This window comes from Rhinopithecus roxellana, chromosome 10 (genome assembly GCF_007565055.1).
Source record: "Rhinopithecus roxellana isolate Shanxi Qingling chromosome 10, ASM756505v1, whole genome shotgun sequence".
Lineage (NCBI taxonomy): Eukaryota > Metazoa > Chordata > Mammalia > Primates > Cercopithecidae > Rhinopithecus > Rhinopithecus roxellana.
In genome coordinates this window covers 64856248-64876111 of record NC_044558.1, presented here as the reverse complement: position 1 = coordinate 64876111, position 19864 = coordinate 64856248, and the positions used below count along the sequence as shown (strand labels likewise).

Genomic DNA, 19864 nt, shown 5'->3' with positions numbered 1-19864 from the left:
TTTTTCATGTAATTCCCTGGTAGCTTCTGGAGTGATGGTACTTCTAAAGAAAATAAATGGAATTTATTGTATTTGCTCAGGGAATATTTATACTTTCAGGAGAAAAATTACCTATATCTACACTGGTGACAAAGTAGATTTTTGTTTTAAAAGCACTGTGTATATAATTAAAAAGATGAAATGAGTATCAAATGCCTTTTTTAAAAATGGGGATCTGCCTCAGAGGCATTCCCAACATACTTAAGTCATCACCTTCTAATAGAAACCATGTATTTATTCATTTAACAAATTCTTGTTCAATGGTGGGTGGTGGGGAGTCACATTGTTCAAGACAGATAAGGTCCCTATTCTTTCAGAACATACATTCTGTTGAGGAAACAGCCAATAAGTGAATAATAATAAAAGGCAAATGTGATAGAGTGACTGGGATGGAAGGACCACATCTGGTGAGAGTGATTTGGGAATGCCTCTGAGGAGATGACATTTGCTTTCAGAATTATGTAATGAGAAGGGATCAGTTATACAGAGATACATGGGAAAAAACTTCCCATGTAGAGGAACATGCAAGTGTGAGGTCTTAAACAGGAGTGAGATTGCCATGTTTGAGGTGCAGAAATAAGGACAGTGTGGCCAGAGTACAGTGAGCAAGGTGGTGAAGTCACTTGGAGAAAGGCAGGTGCTATCTCATGCAGTGTAATGATAAGGAGCTTTAATTGTATTCTCAATCATGGGAAATAGTTGAAAGGATTTATGTAGGCTGATTATATGATCTGCTTTTTGTTTTAAATATTTTTTAAACATTACTTTGGTTGATGTATGGAGAATGCATTGAAGAGTTAAACAAATGGAAAAGATGGAGATCAGTTAGACTGTTGCAATAAATCAGACAAGTGATAATGTTAGCTTAGCCTAGGATCAGAGGAGTAGAGGTAGAGAGAAATGACTGCATTTGGAGAAGATATTTTAAAGTAGAAATAAGAAGTTAGATTAGGTATAGGGATAAAAGAAACCATCATTGATGACTCAGGTTTTATTTTGGGTAACCGAGCATCTTGTGATGTCACATGTTGAGATTGTGAAGACTGAAGGAGAAGTACTTTTTGTGGTGAAGGTGATAGGAATTGGTTCTGTTTGGTAATATTTAATTTGAAGTGGTGTCTTTTCGCTGTGTTAACTATTAAGCTAATTAAGTAAACTTAAATTGCTGCCAGTTTTGAAAAGGAAACATTTATTTAAGAAAATACCTAGAATATTTGTCCAGGAATTTAACCAAATTTATTTATACCTATATATTTTTCCATTTTTAAGTCTTAAGAAAGAATCTTGTTGATAATAATGGATTATAACAAGAAGATGCAGCCTGCAAATCTGGCTATGGCTTTAATAGCTATAAAAAGTTATATTTTTCAAAGAATATGAAAAATTACACTTTGTGTTATAATTCTATAAGATCCCCCTTCTCTAAAATACCTATTTTCTCTATATAAGTTTCTTAGAAATCTTTCTTTATATTAACTAGAGATTTACCTTCACATATTAGTTGCTCAGTTCTTTTCATGTATAAACAAATGTTCCTTTATCAAAATAAGATAGAACTTACTTTAAAGACAATTTATACTAAATGATAGGTAACTTTAAAATTGCTGTTTTCATCTTTAGAAGGATCAGGAATAGCTGTATACCCTAGGTTTTTTTTATCTGGAGTCCCCCCAGTGGACTTTGGTTGGGGAAGGTGTGAGTCCACGGACCACTGAAATTACTGAAAAACAGTTACGTGTATCAGCATTCTTCTGGGAAGAAGAACAGTGGCTGTCATCAGAAAAGACTCAAAAGACTTTAAGAACCAAGCCCATAGATAATAGCTACATGAAATAAATTTAAATCTCTTCTTGTAAAGCAACAACAGGGGAAACAAGTGATCTGGAATACTGAGAATAGGAAACAAAACACAATTATGGCCTTACCCAGTAATCCCTTTTGTGGTAGTATCTCATTTGTGATTAAAAAAATAATAATCCTTAGCATATGTTTTTGGTTATACTGATAAATTTAGATGAATTGAGTTTGGGAGGAACAGTTAATCTCTGAGTGCTGCCCAAGCAGTTACAATCTTTTCTTTCTAAACTTATCAAAGAACATAGTTTTTAGCTTGTACGGAATGTAAAATTACTGAGCTCTGTTCGTTAACGTATTGAAAGACCTCTTTTATAGTTTCTTGAAATGAGGTAAGAAACTGTTTCTAGAAAACAGTTTTGTATTACCTCTTAAATACCTGACCTAGATGGTCTCCAAGGAAATTTTTTTTAAAATTTTGACAATGAAATTCAACCTTACATAGGTGAAATGTTGAGTGATCTTACCCTCAACCATAATGTTTATCTGACCAAAACTTTTGAATACTTTCTTTTATTAACAGTTACATAGTCTATAATTACTCCATGTAAATTCTTGCTGTTGTTGCTATTGTTAGTATTATTTATTATTTTGGCTGAGACATGGAGTGATCAAATAAATACAGACTTAACTCAGAACCCTGGTTTCAATATACTTCCTTAAATGAATTGAGTGTTTATTTTACCAGCTGAATAAAATAACTATACAAAAATAGTTAGATGACTAGAGGAGTAGTTGAAAGATATTTTAAAGCTCCCTCAATCTTTTTGTCTAGGCAATCCTTAGGTGTCACATGGCCCTCTAGTGGAAGGGATGCTCAGCTGGACCGAGGCAACTGCAGGATATTCCCGGGGAGTTGTTACCCAAGGGATTGCTTTTATTCAGGTAATCTTTATAGTTTGGATTAATTAGTTGGTTCTGACAACTTAGGTGATGGGATTTTGGAATAGGTAAGGCTATATTTTAAAGTAAATATCCCTATTTGTGGAAGACTCCTAGATTAGCCCATTTCTTACTAAATACCATTGATCTTTATGTTAAAGGATTGATTGGGCTTTTTGTTGTTACTGTTGTTTTGTAATAGTTGTTGCTGTTGGTGGCAGTGGTGTGTTTTATTTTGTTGTTTATTTTTTAATATTAAAAAAGAAACCCTATACTTGATAAATAATCATTCCTCATAAATAAGGCACCCCAAGGCTCTTTATGGCTTTATTCTTTTTGACTTTGTTTTTGGAAATAAAATTTCAGTGTTTTTTACTTTTTAAAAGTAGTTTTGAATATTCATCTTTACATTCTTGAAACTTTGGTAAGCATTTAAAGTTTCACTTTTCTATTGGAAGAAGTGGATAAATAGTGGAAGACATTAAATAGAATGGAAATGTAGGTGTCTGACTGAATTGCAAAAGGAGAAATAAGATTTTAAATTTTAAATTAGTTAAGGCAAAAAGAAGCATAGACCTAAAATTGGGAATGCTTATTTGTTTCTTACTTTGATACATTTTATTCCTATCAGGTAAATTCCCTGGCATTCTTTTTCTTAGGATTAAAGGGGGATACAAATTCATAACTTGAATTTGTTATTTTTAAAAATCATTTCTCATTTACTTTGGAATCTTCTGGATGGGTGAATGAATATAAATCAAGAATGCCAGTATGATAGTGATAGAAGTAGAGACTGACTTTTCCTTTTCTTTCCTATTCTCTTCTGAAGACTCTTATCATTGTTGAAATAAAACAGAGATTTCTGGCAACTTGATATTATAGCAAGGTGTTTTGTAGCAATAACTATTACTAATGAAATTTTTAAAGAATATGAAATAACTGATAAACTTAGTGACAGCCTCTGATCCAGCAGATACTAAAATACCTACTTTTTGATTTGCTCTCTAATATGTCAAAATGCAGGCAAAAATAAAATCTACAGAATATGATGAGAAAATACATTTTGTGATTATTCTTTGGGAAAGCATAATAAGAAATATATAATGATGCAGGTGTTTTTAGTAATTATTTTACACAATGTCAAAACAATGTTAATAGGGCAGTAAATTAATTTTTATAGAAGTTCTTTAGAGGTAACTAAGATAGGCTGCTTTTACATTTTTAATAGGAATTTTTTTCTATTTATATTATCAGGGCGAATCAGCACTTGATTTGGCAAAACAGAGAAAAAATGTGTGGATGATCAACCACTTACAAGAGGCAAGGCAAGCAAAAGGATATGACAATCCGTCCTTCCTTAGAAAGCTGAAAGCTGATAAGGTAAACTCATAACTAAAGATTTTGTTTTTTCTTTTTTTTTTGGAAATGGAGTTTTGCTCTTGTCACCCAGGCTGGAGTGCAGTGGCGAGATTTTGGCTCACTGCAGCCTCTGCCTCCCAGTTTAAAGTGATTCTCGTGCCTCAGCCTCCTGAGTAGCTGGGGTTATAGGTGCCCATCACCATGCCCAGCTAATTTTTGTATTTTTTTAGTAGAGATGGGGTTTTACTATGTTGGCCATGGTGACTTCAGGTGACTTTACCTTACTTCAGGTGATCCACCCACCTTGGCCTCCCAAAGTCCTGGGAATACAGGTGTGAGCCTCCGTGCTTGGCTGAAAATTTTCAACATATAATTTTTTAAGTAGGATTCATAGGCACACTTACTTAGCATGAGTATTTACAGCCTTTAATTTTGGCATTACTCTGTAATTTTAAAAATATTATTATACTCGGAATAAATGAAAGTAAATAAAGTTTCCAAGGGCTCTTACCTACCTGGTTGGTGACCTTTTGGGGCTGTCTAATAATTAAGAAGGATTGGTATGTATGAAATTATTTAAATCTCCATCGGCTACTCGTGTAAATTTTGGTTCATTATTTCAACTGGGCTTTTGTAAAGTAATAGATAAAAATAAAGGTTTTTCTAGTGAATGCTTGTTTGTTAGTATGATAATAAATTGTGAAATAGCTTAGTTCTAATACATCTTTTTAAACTACTCATAACTCCAGCTCTGACTTGAGCTTTGCATTCTTTTGTGATATGTTGTATACTTTTTTTCAGAGAGAGAGAGCTTATAAGCTCATTTTAGATCATCTATATGCCTTCAGTTTTAAATTGTATGACTGTTGGCTCTGTTGCCTAATTACAATAATATGCTACTAGAACTTAGAATATTTCCCCCCATAGAGGGGGTCTAGGTTCTGCACAATCTTATTTCCCACAAAAAAGAAGTTAACTGCCTTAGAGTTTCTTTATGTACCTAAATATCTGTCAAGATGTCTGCTAACTTGTCAGTAATCACAACTTGAGTGGCATTAAGTCTTGAGTACCATCTTTTGTATATCGTGTTTAGGCTGTTCTACTGGCAATGTTGATTATTTAAAGTTAATATTGATCTATCTGTTACCAAGGCAAAAAGACAAATTTGGGATAAACAGAAGTACACTTGAAAGCATTGCCTCCTTTATTTATGGGAGTTTGGACTCCCTTAATCAGTTGAGAAGTCCCCTGGTCCGTTACTTAGAAGAATTAGATTCATAGTTTATAAACTTGGCTGTTTTCAGCCCTATGGCTGAGAATAATGAACAATTTTTGCATGTCATGTTAACTCTTCTATTTAATTATTAGATATGATACAGAAAATGATTTATTTTGTGTTGCTCAGTTTTCTAGGATTTAGAGCTGTTTTGCTCAACAGAGTGAAAAATGGCCGTCTTATTTTAGGCTAGTAATAAAAATATCTTGTGTTACTTTGGAAAATCCCACAATGTTGGTGCTTTTGTTTTGTTGAATGTGAATATTCTGAAGTTTTATTTTACGTGTGTGTGTGTGTGTGTGTGTGTGTGTATATATATAGTCATAAATGACTTACAAATATTAGACGTTGCATTAATATGTAAAGTTAGCATTAGTAAATGATACATCAGGTTTATGTGTTTGGATATGATTTTTTAAAAAAGAACTTCTTTAGAAGTTTAGTACAATTTTAACATTGGTGTACCATTGTGGTCAGTTCAGAAATGGAGTTTTTTTCCTGCTTTTTTTCATTGGTAGCTTTAAATGTATTAAAATTTTTATAAAGGTTACTTTTAAAAACCTATGATGATTGGGAGAGTAATCTTTAAAGGTTGAAGGTAACCATGATATATTTAAAAATTACGATAATTAGGGGACCTGTGAGATTAAGCATCTGTAATTATGTAGACTGTTCTTTCTTTTTCCATGTCACATTGGAAAAGTTTCAGTCCTTAACATGTTTTGATTTGCTAGCCTATGAAGTGTGTTTTATATTTAAAACTAAAAAAGAAAATAGTGACACCTAGGACTCAATAGTGTTTTATTTTAAAAAGTCATTCCCTTAAGAAAAATAAAAATGTCATTCCAAAAGGGGGGAAATATTTTTGGATAGTGCTAGTAGACAGATAAAGAGGGAATCTTTAGCCAGGTGTGGTGGTACGCCTGTAGTCCCAGCTACTAGGGAGGCTGAGGCAGGAGGATTGGTTGAGTCCGGAAGGTTGAGTCTGCAGTGAACCAAAATCATGCCACTGCACTCCAGCCTGGGTGACCGAGTGAGACCTTCTCTCCAAAAAAAAGAAAGGGGGACAGTCTTTTTAGAAAACGATTTTAAAATATCTTAGATTTTTTTAAGTAAAAAGATGTTAAACAGGCATATTTATGGTTAAATAAGTCTCCTTAGTAAGTTGGAGGGACATCTTTAAATTAGTATTTAGAGGGGGTTTGGGAGTAGGAGGGAAGTTGGCTATAAAAGGGCAATATGAGGAATCCTTTTAGTAGTGGAAATATTCTGTATCTGGACTGTATCAAGGTTAGTTTCCTGGTTGTGATATGCTACTGTTACCATTGTTGTGATATGCTACTGTGATATGCTAGATGTTACCACGGTGGAACAAAGGATATTTAGGATCTATCTGTGTTACTTATTACAACTGCGTGTGAATCTATAATTATTCCAAAACAAGAAGTTTAATTTAAAAAGGGGCTTCTGAATCTAGGTGGTGTATATACTTGACTATGTGATTCTTTCAAATTTACTATATAGTTGAAAATTTTCCTTTTAAAATATACGAGAAAAGAGATTTCTCACATAGCAGCGCATCACCATTATATTTTTATAGTACCATTTTATGTGCCCATACACTCTCTCTCTTCTGAGTAGTAAATCTTCTCTAATGTCTTGATACAAAGTTCATACTTACTAGAAAAAAATTGGATTAGTTATTTTGCTACAGCATAAAATTAAAGCCTGAAATTGATGTTTAATTATTACTCTAAGTTAAAATTACACATTTAGTTCAGAAAATGAATTACAGTGGCCAAATTGGGGAAGACATGGTCATTTATATGAAAAAAAAAATCCCACTTATTTCAGTGGAAGCTGATAGTATGAAAGGGGTGCTAAAAATGTGTAATGTAACCTTAGCTTTTAGAAAGATAAGTATTCAGTAAGGAAAGCAGTGTTTATACTCTGCTTTGTTAGACCACAGCTGTTTTTTTTTTTTTTTTTCTTTTTCTTTTTGTGTGACAGAGTTTCATTTTGTTGCCCAGGCTGAAGGGCAGTGGCCTGATCATGGCTCATGGCAGCCTTGACCCTTGACTTCCCTGGGCTCAGGTAATCCTCCCACCTCAGGCTCCCAAGTAGCTGGGACTATAGTACAGGTGCGTGCTGCCATGCCCAGCTAATTTTTGTATTTTTTGTAGAGACATGTTTTTGCCATGTTGCCTAGGCTGCCCTACAACTCCTGGGCTCAAGCGATTCTCTCGTCTAGGCCTCCCAAAGTGTTGGGATTAAAGGCATGAGCCACCGTGCCCTGCCTTGAATATCTTACATAGTTTTGTGACCTAAGGTAACTGAACAGAGACTTGATAACTGGCTATAAGTTTGTGGGGGCTCTTTCATGGAAGAGGCAGTAGACTTACTTTGGTTGCCGTAAAGATAAAATTGTGATAGATGTTACGAAGAGTTATGTAGGTTTTATACTTATATGTATGGACTTTCTCACAACCAGACCAGTACAGAAATGAAATGGAAATACCTCTGGAGTGTTGAGCACTCTGCCTTGATCTTTGTTCAGAGACACATCTCTTCATTCAGTGGACACTAGGAGCCTATGGATTGTTTGCTTTTATTCTTTATCTCATTTTAAGATTTTAATATACTGTTTATCATTTGAAATGTCTCCTCCAGGCAAGCATCTTCATGTTTCCTTATGTGATAAAATTCTTATACTTTCAGTCATTCTAGTTGTCCTTGTCTCTCTGGTTATCAGTGCACCTGTTAAAAAGGGGTGGTATTTTTCATGAACTATTTGCTAGCCAGTGTATGTGTTAAGCAGTTAGTATCATCTTCTGTATTTGACCATATAGAACCCACTCCTATAACTTCTATTCTTATTTTCCACAATTTTAGCAAAGTTATTTAAAATTGTTTGATGCCTGTCTCCAGAAGACAGACACCAGCACCTTGAATAGTACTGATACATAGTGTGCAAATTTGAATGAATGAATTTCACCTGCTGTTGCATGCCTTCACAAAGGTAACAATGATTCAGATAGAGATTACTTGAAACATGCAAAAACTTTCTGATTTTTTGTTTCTATACAGGAATTTCGGCAGAAAGTAATGTTAGGAACTCCTTTCCTAGTTATTTGGCTGGTTGGGTTTATAGCAGACCTAAATATTGATTCTTGGCTCATTAAAGGGCTAATGTATGGTGGTGTTTGGGCTACAGTACAGTTTCTTTCAAAGTAAGTGTATTGTTTTTAACTATATTTTAAACTATACATGAAATAATATAATTTGTACTCATATAAAATTAATGTTTTGTATGTTGTACGTTTGATCTTAAAGAATTTAGACATCTATATGTGAAATCTGACATTTCTTTAACATTATGTTAATTAAAATGAGTCAAAGGCACTTTAATGATAAAAGTCTAGCATATAATTTTTAACACTAAAGCATAGTTTGAGAAATATTTGAAATATTTCAGTAAAAGTAAATTTCAGTCTGTTGAACTCTAAATATATATATTATTAATTTCTAGATAATTATAGTGCTTGAGCTCACCTTTCTGTAGGAATTATATTTTCCTGTAGAAATTAAGGCATAAGCAATAAACAAGGAAGAGGCTTTATTTCTAGTAGCAAGGTAAAGTCTAAGCATAATTATGAAGTAGGCTCAGTTTTTAAGATTATTTTCTCCCTCTTTTTTCTTTAAACATCATGATCATTCAGTTTTCTTTTCTTAGGTCTCATTGCTCTAAAGTTACCTTTCCAACAAACCTAGGCAGGTCTCTGTGATCTAGTATTTCCCATCTAATTTCCAATCCTTTAGTATCTCATTTTCACTTGCATTTCAGAAAGGAATTTTGAAAATAATTCACACAGAGATGATAATGACTAGTATTATAATATGCTGAGTGGCTTAAATGTAGTTAATCTCTTTTTAGTATTTCTAGGTGCTCCAAGAGGTATAAATAGGAAGTCACTAAGACTTCCTGCCTATATGGATAGTTGATTCTGTTTATGTTTAATAAAATGTATTAATGTTTATTTTTCCCCAATTTTAAGTATTAAAAACACAACCCTTCAGTTTCACTAAGCTAGCCAGTTCATTCTACTTGAAAAGATGTGTTCCAACTTTTGCTGGAGTGCACTAAAATTCTGAAATTGAAAAGTATATGGAATATAATTTAAATTTGGGGGAATTAAAAGGAACTTCAGAATCTTGCTGAGTCCTTCAGCTGTGAACTGATTTTTATTGATGACTATGAAAAATTAAGCATCCTGAACTCTGGATTCTGGTGAAACCAATGCTTACTGTACAAAATGTGTGTCATTTTCATTTAAATAAATATTCATTTTTACAATGAAATATAGAGCTCATATTTTATAAAACTTGTGTTTTACAGATCCTTTTTCGATCATTCAATGCATAGTGCATTGCCCCTTGGGATATATTTGGCAACCAAATTCTGGATGTATGTGACGTGGTTCTTCTGGTTTTGGAATGATATCCTTTGGTTATAAAGATCATACCTAAAACAAATTTTGTTATTTGAACAAATGTTTAATAATTTGACATTAGGACTGAACTCATTCATAATGCATTAAAATCATTAAAATAGTGTTCCTAGAAAAATAAGTAAACTAATATAATGTTTTTAAATATTTAATAGGTTGCTTTTGAAAGCTGTCCTTAATAACAGCATATAAATAATAGTAGCTATCACGTATTGCGTGTTTAAAAGACATTTTTTGACTACTCATTTAATCCACATTTCATAAATTAGTATTGCTATCCCCCTTTTCCCCCTTTTTTTCTGTATTTTTTATTTTTATAGATTCAGGGGTTACATGTGAAGGTTTGTTTTATGGATGTATTGTGTAATGGAGAAAAGAACAAGCATCCTCATTTTAAAAAATGGGTAAAGGACACAAACACAAACAGACATTTCTCCAAGGACATACAAGTGGCCCAACGTGAAAAAATGTTAGACATCACCAGTCATCAGATAAATGCAAATTAAAACTACAATCTCACACCAGTCAGAATAGCTATGTTTAAAAGGTCAGAAAGCAACAAGATGTTGAGGATGCAGAGAAAAAGGAATGCTGTTGGTGGGAATGTAAATGAGTACAACCCCTATGGAAAACAGTATGGTTATTTCTCAAAGAACTAAAGATAGAACTACTAGCTGGGCACTGCGGCTCATGCCTGTAATTTCAGCACTTTGGGAGGTCGAGGTGAGTGGATCATGAGGTCAGGAATTCAAAACAAGACCAGCCAATATGGTGAAACCCCATCTCTACTAAAGATACAAAAATTAGCCAGACGTGGTGAAACGTGCCTGTAGTCCCAGCTACTCGGGAGACTGAAGCAGTACAATTGCTTGAACCCGAGAGGTGGAGGTTGCAGTGAGCTGAGATGCGCCACTGCACTCCAGCCTGGTGACAGAGCGAGACTCTGTCTCAAAAAAAAAAAAAAAAACTGCCATTCGACTCAGCCATCTCCATTTTATAGTTGAGCAAAAGTTAGGCTTAAGGAGTCTTAGTCTCTGATCAAGTTGGGACTGAAACTTGTATTTTTCTAACTAAACATATTTTAAGCCTTTCTACCAAATGGTGATTTTTATGTTTTGGTATCAAACTATTTTCTCTAAATTTTTTTTAATACCACTACTTACTTTGTTGCGGTAAATAAGAGTTAATCTTCTCTCGTCTCTTTTGCCTTCATGAAAAGGTGATTCATGAAAAGGTGATTCATCTCTTTTGCCTTCATGAAAAGCATGTATTTTCACACATTTGCTAACTTCAGCAAATTATCAGTGTAGTATACTCCCCTATTTAAAAAAAATTTAAATATTTTTAACCTGTTGCCCAGGTTGGAGTGCAGTGGCACAATCATGGCTCACTGCAGCTTGAACTCTGGGACTCCAGCAATCCTTCTGCCTCAGCTTCCCAAGTAGCTAGGACTATAGGCATGCACCACCACGACTGGCTAATATGCTTTTTAAAACTAATATAATTAAAATTGTAAGTGTGCCTGTGTGCCAATAAAGAAAGCAAGCCAATGCCAATTTTTGATATATTTACATAGAAAAAGTTAAGTCAGCAAGATAGACCGATTCATTGTAATAAAGGAACATGTTTCATAAATATTGATTAAATATTTTTCAAAACATTACAAAAGTATATGATATGTTTTAAATGGTATGCAGTTTTTGGTGACTTGTAACTGTTCTAAACAACTTTAGTTATTAACACCTGGTTTTGTTTCACAGCCTTGCATAACATAATGTTGTATTATTTTTATTAGGTAGCCTTGTGTTTTAGTTGAAACACAAAATGTGCTTATTTTATTTTTGAGACCTAAGGCACAGAATTGTAACTACACTTTTAATTCTTATATTTTTACTGCATTATGTAATTACTTTCAGAAAGTGTAGTACTTTTAAATATTTTCTTAGTTTAAGTATCTATTGAAATTCTTCCATATGGCAGTTTTCACTAGCAAATTCTGGCTTTGTATTATACTTTGACTTAAAAATTGTTCCTCAGGGATTTATTAAGCATTAGCATTGCCATATTGGAACACTTAGTATGAGTAAAACAGATCTGTTGGTTTTCATTACCTCATCTATTTTAAACTTACAAAAAGCGTTGACCTCTGAAATGACTTTTGTATTCCAGACATATTTTCTAACTTTGTGTTTCCTAAATTGGACATTAAAGTTGATGTTCAAGGAAAAAACTCAGAATCAGATCTCAAAATAATGTTACACTGTTTCTGTACTCACGTGTAAGTGGCAAGAAGCAAGAAAATCAGTAACTTACCAAATAATGAAAAATTAATGCTAGAGAGCATTATATAGTAAAATTTCACTTTTTTCCTTTATTCAAAGTTAATATAAAATAGCTAAAGCTAGGGAAATAGTATAAAATAGCTAAAACTGGGAATTGAAAATAAGAGAGGCAAATTTTGAAGGGAAGACCAGAACAATCAAGTCTATTTAAGCTTACCCTATTTGAATACTTCTGCCTTTAAAATAGATTGATACAGATTTCATTTTGTAAATACACTGAATAAGTTGCATGCAAATTTTTCAAATAAAAATTGCAGTATGAGAATACCAAGTTTTATTCTTACATGTCTGTAGAGGGGAGATGATAGTAGCACTGTGTCTAAGTTCTTGAGAAAATAAACACCTGAAGACATACCTGACATGTAAAAAGTGTTAAATAAATGCATGTTATTTCTGATGACTTGTAAAATCTAAGTTTATATCCAAATTGATTTTAAATATGGATTCACAATTCCTTTGTTTTTGTTTTTGGTCCGTTTGTTTTGTGTGTTTTTTTTTTTTTTTTTTTTTTTTTTTTTTTTTTTTGAGATAGTGTCTCGTACTGTTGCCCAGGCTAGAGTGCAATGGCATGATCTTGGCTCACTGCAACCTCTGCCTCCTGGGTTCATATGATTCTCCTGCCTGAGCCTCCCGAGTAGCTGGGATTATATAGGTGCACACCACCATACCTGGTTAATTTCTTATATTTTTAGTAGGGATGGGGTTTCACTATGTTGGCCAGACTGGTCTCGAACTTCTGACCTCGTGATCTGCCCACCTTGGTCTTCCGAAGTGCTGGGATTACAGGCGTGAGCCACTGTGCCTGGCATGTGGTTTTTTTGAGACATGGTCTCACTCTGTCACTCCCAGACTGGAGTGCAGTGGCACAATCACGGCTCACTGCAGCCTCAACCTCCCAGGCTCAGGTGATCCTCCCACCTCAGCCTCCCGAGTAGCTAGGACTACAGGCATAAGCCACCATGCCTCGCTAATTTTCATACTTTTGTAGAGGCTGAGTTTTGCCATGTTGCCCAGGCTAGTCTCAAACTCCTGGGCTCAAGTGGTTCTCTTGCCTCAGCTTCCCAAAGTGCTGGGATTACAAGTATGAGCCCATGCCTAGCTCACAGTTTATTTGAACATTTGTGTGTGCATAAATGATACTCATGGAATATGCGATGAAAGCACAAATTAAATCCCAGTTATGCAAAGGAAAATGTTATACTTGATGTTATAAAAGAGCTGTATCGCTAGGCCCTCTATGATTTTGGAACTATGTTTTTCTCCCAGTTTTATACTTCTAAAGCCAATAAGAGAAGCTTAAGAAACCTCTAGGAAGGAAACAGAAAAGAGCACAGAGTAGGTTATAATGGAGGCACAAAGGATATTAGACAGGAAATAGCCACAAGGCTCATAATATATGGTGCTGATTCATCTACCGTAAGATAAAATAGCAGTTAGTTGTCCAGGATTGCTTCTGATGACCTCAGGCTCCTTTCTGTTGCTTTTAACACTTTCCTTGTGCAACTCATGGCTACATATGTAATTAAAACTGATTTAGACTAGTTTTGAAAAATAGAATGATAGTTGTTTTTCATTATTCACAGTAGTTCTGTGAAGTTGCTGCAAGCCCTGATTTAGAAAATACTCAACCATTGTTCCTAAGAGAAATAACAGAGTTAGATTCCTATGTGGCTGTGGTCATAACAGTATTGATCATCAGTTGATCACTACATAACCTTGTTTATATGTGTTTCTGTTTTAAAAAACCTTAATATGTATTGTTGATTTGTTAATATTGAACTTATGGCCAACAGCACTACAGCTCATTCCGGAATGAAGCTGATCTCACATATATTTTTTCTGTAAAGCACATCACAGCCTCCTTGTGCTTAAGAGCATGATAGCACTTCAGCACCATGCTTGAAGGCCCTTTTAAACAGCAAGATCAACACAGAAGCACAAAAATATGGCCCTAAATAGACCATGTAAAGGACACTTGTTTATAGTATGAGAACTAAAACAAGAAGACAGAATGTTGCTTTGCTCAGCCTCAGATGAGAATGTACGCATTGGGTGACTCAAATTTTTCACTGTTGTTCATGCCTTGTTGAATTCATGGCACTGAAAAAGTGCCATGAATATTGATTTTGGTGTTACAAATCAGTTTTATCAAGGAGGTGTGAGGATCAACTATATAAACTTTATTTTGGTTTCCTATGTAATATGATACCCAGCTTATTAAGTTACTTAAGTGTTTTTATGGTGATAATGAATTTTACATTGATGTAGGCTATTCTAGTAAGTTCTTACTGTTCCATTCTTTGAATAATTATTTCCCCATAAAACACCTTATGTTTATTTGGTGCTTTTTGGTTTATAGTTTTTCAGATACATTATTTTACTTGGTTCTCTGAATAATTGAGATAAAAAAAAAAACTATACAAATCTTAATACTGTTTTCTAACTGATGGAAAGACTGAGGCTCTGAGAAGTTGTTATGTCTTGCTCAAAGTCACATAGGTGGGAAATTGTTAAGAGTTTGATGTCAGACTCAGCTCTCTGTCCTGATTCAGTGTGTCTTCAAATGTCCTTATATTACACTCTGAATATAATTTTAAGTTCACAAACCTTCCTGGAAAACAGTTTGGCAGCCTCTAGAGTGATCTTTAATAATACTCTTTAATTGGATTGGGTACGGTGGCTCACGCCTGTAATCCCAGCACTTTGGGAGGCCGAGGTGGGCGGATCACAAGGTCAGGAATTGAGACCATCCTGGCTAATATGGTGAAACCTCATCTCTACTAAAAATATAAAAATTTAGCTGGGCGTGGTGGCAGGCGCCTGTAGTCCCAGCTACTGGGGAGGCTGAGGCCGAAGAATGGCGTGAACCCGGGAGGCGGAGCTTGCAGTGAGCTGAGATTGCGCCACTGCACTCCAGCCTGGGCGACAGAGCGAGACTCCATCTCAAATAAATAATAAATAAAAATATCCTTTAATCTCTTAATCATATGTCAGTAAATAATCAGATGTAAGATCAAAGATTTATTTACAAGGATGTTTCTCTTTGTATTATTTATAGTAGGGGAAAACATGAAAACAACCTGAATAGCCAACCTAAATAGGGGAGAGTTTTATCAGTTACGCTGCCTATGGAATGGTATTACATAACCACTAAAATACTTTCCTGCCTTAATGATTAAGATATAGTAAGTGAAAAAATACTAACATATTTACGGAATGAAGTTTAAAATGCACAAAAGAAAAGAGCTGGAAGTGAATATGTATCATTTTAGCAGTGGTTATCTCTAGGAATTGTACTCGAGTGATTTTATTTGGTTTCTTGCATTTTTACTTATTTTTTAAAAATTTTTCTCTGACTATGCTTCTTATAATTAAACAACTCTAAAATTCACTGACATAGCCAGTATAGTCACCTGCTTATTGTGTTGACAACACTTGAAATATTGACAAAAGGTTATTAGAAATTTTATGTCTGGAAATAAGTAATTTTTCAGTGTGGCTTTAAGTTCATTGAGATTTAAACTCAAGAAAGATATGAAGAGTATGCAGAATCTGGGATGATTACATATATTAAAAAATCAAAAATGTGCAGAATTAATTATCTCCTATGCATTTCCTCTTAAGCATTTTTTTCTGTTGGTTACTTGTTAGATTTCTCTGTTTTCTGTGTATGTCTCCCATTTTCCTTTTAATACCCTCTAAGCTTTTTAATGTCTATCTTCAGGTATCCAGTCACCACTTTTCATGAATTCTAACAATATTGCTATAAATATTTTTGTATATCTTTTTTTCCCACAAGAGTTTCTCTGAGGTTATTAAAGATACTCTGTAATTTACATTCTCAATCATGTGCATTTGACTACTGTAAATGAAGACGGATTTGAGGGGAGGGATCAGTATCTTCCCCCCCGTTAGAGAGATCCTTGTTCAGCACACCTTTTCTTCACTCAGTTGCAGTCTCAACCTTGATATTCATCACATTTTCCTAGGTACTCTGGTTTATTGATCTATCTGCCTATGTTAACATTGTATAATCTCATTACTGTAGTTTTGCTCTTAAATTGTGTCTGAGCAGGGCAATTTTTCCAAGTTTGTTATTTCTGAGGAATATCTTAGCTCTTTTGCTAAGGAAGAGCCTTTTGCTCTTCCATTTAGATTTTTTTAGAATAAGCTCTTTGAGTTCCGCGAAAAGCCTTATGCCTTTAAAAAAATTTTTTTGATGGTCTTGCTCTGTTGCCCAGGCTGGAGTGCATTGGCGTGATCTCAACTTACTGCAACCTCCACCTCCTGGGTTCAAGCAGTTCTCCCACTTCAGCCTCCCAAGTAGTTGGAATTACAGGCATACACCACCATGCCTGGCTAATTTTTGTATTTTTAGTAAAAAAGGGGTTTCACCATGTTGGCCAAGCTGGTCTTGAACTCCTGAACTCAAGTGATCCACCTGCTGTGGCCTCCCAAAGTGCTGGGATTACAGGCATGAGCTACCATGTCCAGCCAGCCTTACACCATTTTGATTGAGATTCTATTTGAGCTGTAGATTAATTTAGAGAAAGTAACTACTTTTGATACTTAAACCTTTTATGTTTTTTAATGAAGTCATATAATTTCTTATGTAGAAGTTTATATCTCTTGTTAGATTTATTTTTAAAAGAATTTAAATTTTTTAAATTAAGAATTTTTTATTTTTAATTAAAATTTCTATTTGTGTCTGGTTTATAGAAATGTAGCTGATTAGTTATTGCCAACAACCTTGCTAAAGCCTTTTATTATTTCTAATAATGGGGTAGTTTGGATATATGTCATGGGATAATCATTATGTATAAAGACTGAATTTTTTCTTTCTACTCTTTATGGCATTTAATTCCTTTAGTGATCTTATTATATTAGCTAGGATCTCAGTACACCATGGAATAGACACAGAATGAGTATCCTCATTTTGTTCCTGACTTTAAAGGGTATCATCTTTAAAAGATGGACTTTAAAGGGCTAGTATTTTACCATTGAGTGTGATTTTATAAAGTGTTTACTTGAATTTTATAAATAACCTCTCCCTCTACACGCCCCCTCTTTTTTTTTTTTTTTTACTTTTTGTGAATTGTGTATTTTTTTCTTTTATGTTTTTAATATTAAATAATATATTAATAGATTTTTCTAATGTTGAACCACTTATGCATACCTGGAGTAAACAAACATGGGCATAATTTTTCTATACGTTGCTGGATTAAATTTGTTACTAGTTTTGCATGTACATTTGTGAATGAAATTGTTTTGTAATTTTTTTGTATTTGTTTTGATATCAACATGATAGTCTCAAAATGGGTGGAGAATTGTTCTTGTTTTATGTTATTTGAAAGGGTTTGGGTTAAACTGAAATTATTAACTACATGTTTATTAGACTTTCTAAAATCATTTTAGCTGGAATTTGCTTTAAGAATTTTGTAACATATATTTGACTGAATTGTATATTTATATATTTTAGTGATTTGTCCATTTGTTTTCAAATGTGCCACATTCTCTCTGTTTTTTAAAACTCAACTGCTGTACCCCCTTTCTCATTCCTAGTATTAATTAGAGATATTTTTTAGTTACTCTATTTTATTGGATTTTTTAAAGAAACAGCTTTAGGTTTTATTAATCCTTTCTATTTTCACTTTCAGTATGTTTTATTTCCTGTTGTCTGCTTGTTTAGTTTTTTCTTCAGCTTATTAAATTGTTTAGTTTTCATTGATATTTTCTATTAGAAACATTTAAGTTTAGAAAGTAACATTTTATATACTACCTCAGCTGTACTCCATACAGAAGATTAAGCTTCTTAATTAGGTTTCTCAAGTCACTATATCATTACCAAATTTTTATCTATTTGCAGCGTCATTTATTGAGAGACCTATGGTAAAATTTTCTACTGTGTTGCTGTATTTAGGAGTTTCTCTTTGCGGTTCAGTCAGTTTTTTGCTTTACATGTTTTGGAGTTTCATTATTAAGTATGTATAAGTTTAGAATTCTTTCTAATGAGTTGAACCTTTTATCACATATATAGTGACCCGTGGTAAGAAGCATTAGCAATGACTATTTTAATTAGTATTGCTTTAAATAATTTATGGCCTTGAATTTTTAAAATGTCTCTTGCAAATAGCATGTAGCACATAGGAATAAGCAAATCCTGAAGAGTGGACACTGCATTTCTGAACCAGTTTACCTCTAGATTTGTGTTTGTTTATCATCTCTGGTCTCCATGGGGTTTTCTTACTAGCAGCTCAGCAACACATTCAAAATGATTTAGTTTTTTTTTGTTTTTTTGAGACAGAGTTTCACTCTGTTGCCCAGGCTGGAGTGTAGTGGCGTGATCTTGGCTCAGGGCAACCGCTGCCTCCCAGGTTCAGGTGGCTCTTGTGCTTCAGACTTCCAAGTAGCTAGGATTACAGGCATGCGCCACCACGCCTGGCTAATTTTTGTTTTTATAGTAGAGACGGGGTCTACAAAAACTAAAAAAATTAGCCGGGTGTGGTGGTGCGTGCCTGTAGTCTCAGCTACTCAGGAGGCTGAGGCAGTAGGACCTTTTCAGGAGTTCGAGACTGCAGTAAGCTCTCATTATGCCACTGCACTCTGGCCTGGGTAACAGAGTGAGACCTTGTCTCTATTAAAAAACTTTTTACTCAAGAACACATTTGTTACCATTGAGATTAAAAAACAACTGGTATGTTTCAGAGGATGTTAATCATTGTCCCTCAGATTTTCTTAATATACAGTATGTCTTTTCAGGATGCAGTATTTAAAATGGAGGTTATATTTGTATATTCTATATGTAGTTTATAAAAATGAAGGTTTTCTTTCCTTTTATCTGAAATTTTCTCTTAGGATCTCTGAATTCTTTTCTATTTGATGTATTTACTACTACTGGGATAAAACTATCCATGTGTTCAATTATGTTTGTCATCTGTGTTCATACTTTTGTCTCTAAACTTTATTATTATCATTATTATTATTTTTTGAGACGGAGGTCTCACTGTGTTGGCCAGGCTGGTCTTGAAGTGCTGGGCTTAAGTGATCTTCTGGGTTCAGCCTCCTGAGTAGCTGGAATTATAGGTGCATGCCACCATGTCCAGTTTTTGTCTCTAATTATTGTTTTGAGTTTTCTTTTTTCCCCTCATTTACTGATTGTCAGTCTTTTTATCCTCCTTGTGTTCATCTTTATAAATTTTTAGTTCATATATTGTGTAATGGTTTCGTTTGATCTGTTTTTTTTTTTCTAGAATCACCCTTTTCATCTGGTTCTAATTGTTTTATGATCTTATGTTTAAGCTTTTATAGGATTTATATTTTAATTTAATTATGAAGCATCTTTGGTTAATTTGCCTTTGTCCTTAATTTGTGTTTGTCCAAATTTGCTGCTGCTTTCCATACTGGGTTATTTGCTTTGTGAATACTGCGCACATTTTTTCTGATTTATTATTTTTGTTTTGTTTTCAAGTACTCTAGCATAGTTGTTATGCCATTTCTTTTCATCTTTCATCTTACTCGTGATTGACCTGGGCAAATATATTCAGACTTTTATGTTTTCTCTGATAATATTGTAGAGCAATCTTTGAAGTTTTTCCTGACCCGTT

General features: G+C 34.0%; 1 protein-coding gene across 1 annotated transcript in view; it reads left to right on the top strand.

The window, feature by feature from the left end:
* The window catches only part of ZDHHC17 (zinc finger DHHC-type containing 17), an 86355-nt gene that overhangs the window by 53317 nt on the left and 13174 nt on the right, over positions 1–19864 (top strand). Inside the window, 3 exon segments of the mRNA XM_010362625.2 lie at positions 4030–4155; positions 8498–8640; positions 9807–9907. Of these exon segments, the coding sequence (XP_010360927.1) occupies positions 4030–4155; positions 8498–8640; positions 9807–9907 (370 nt within the window).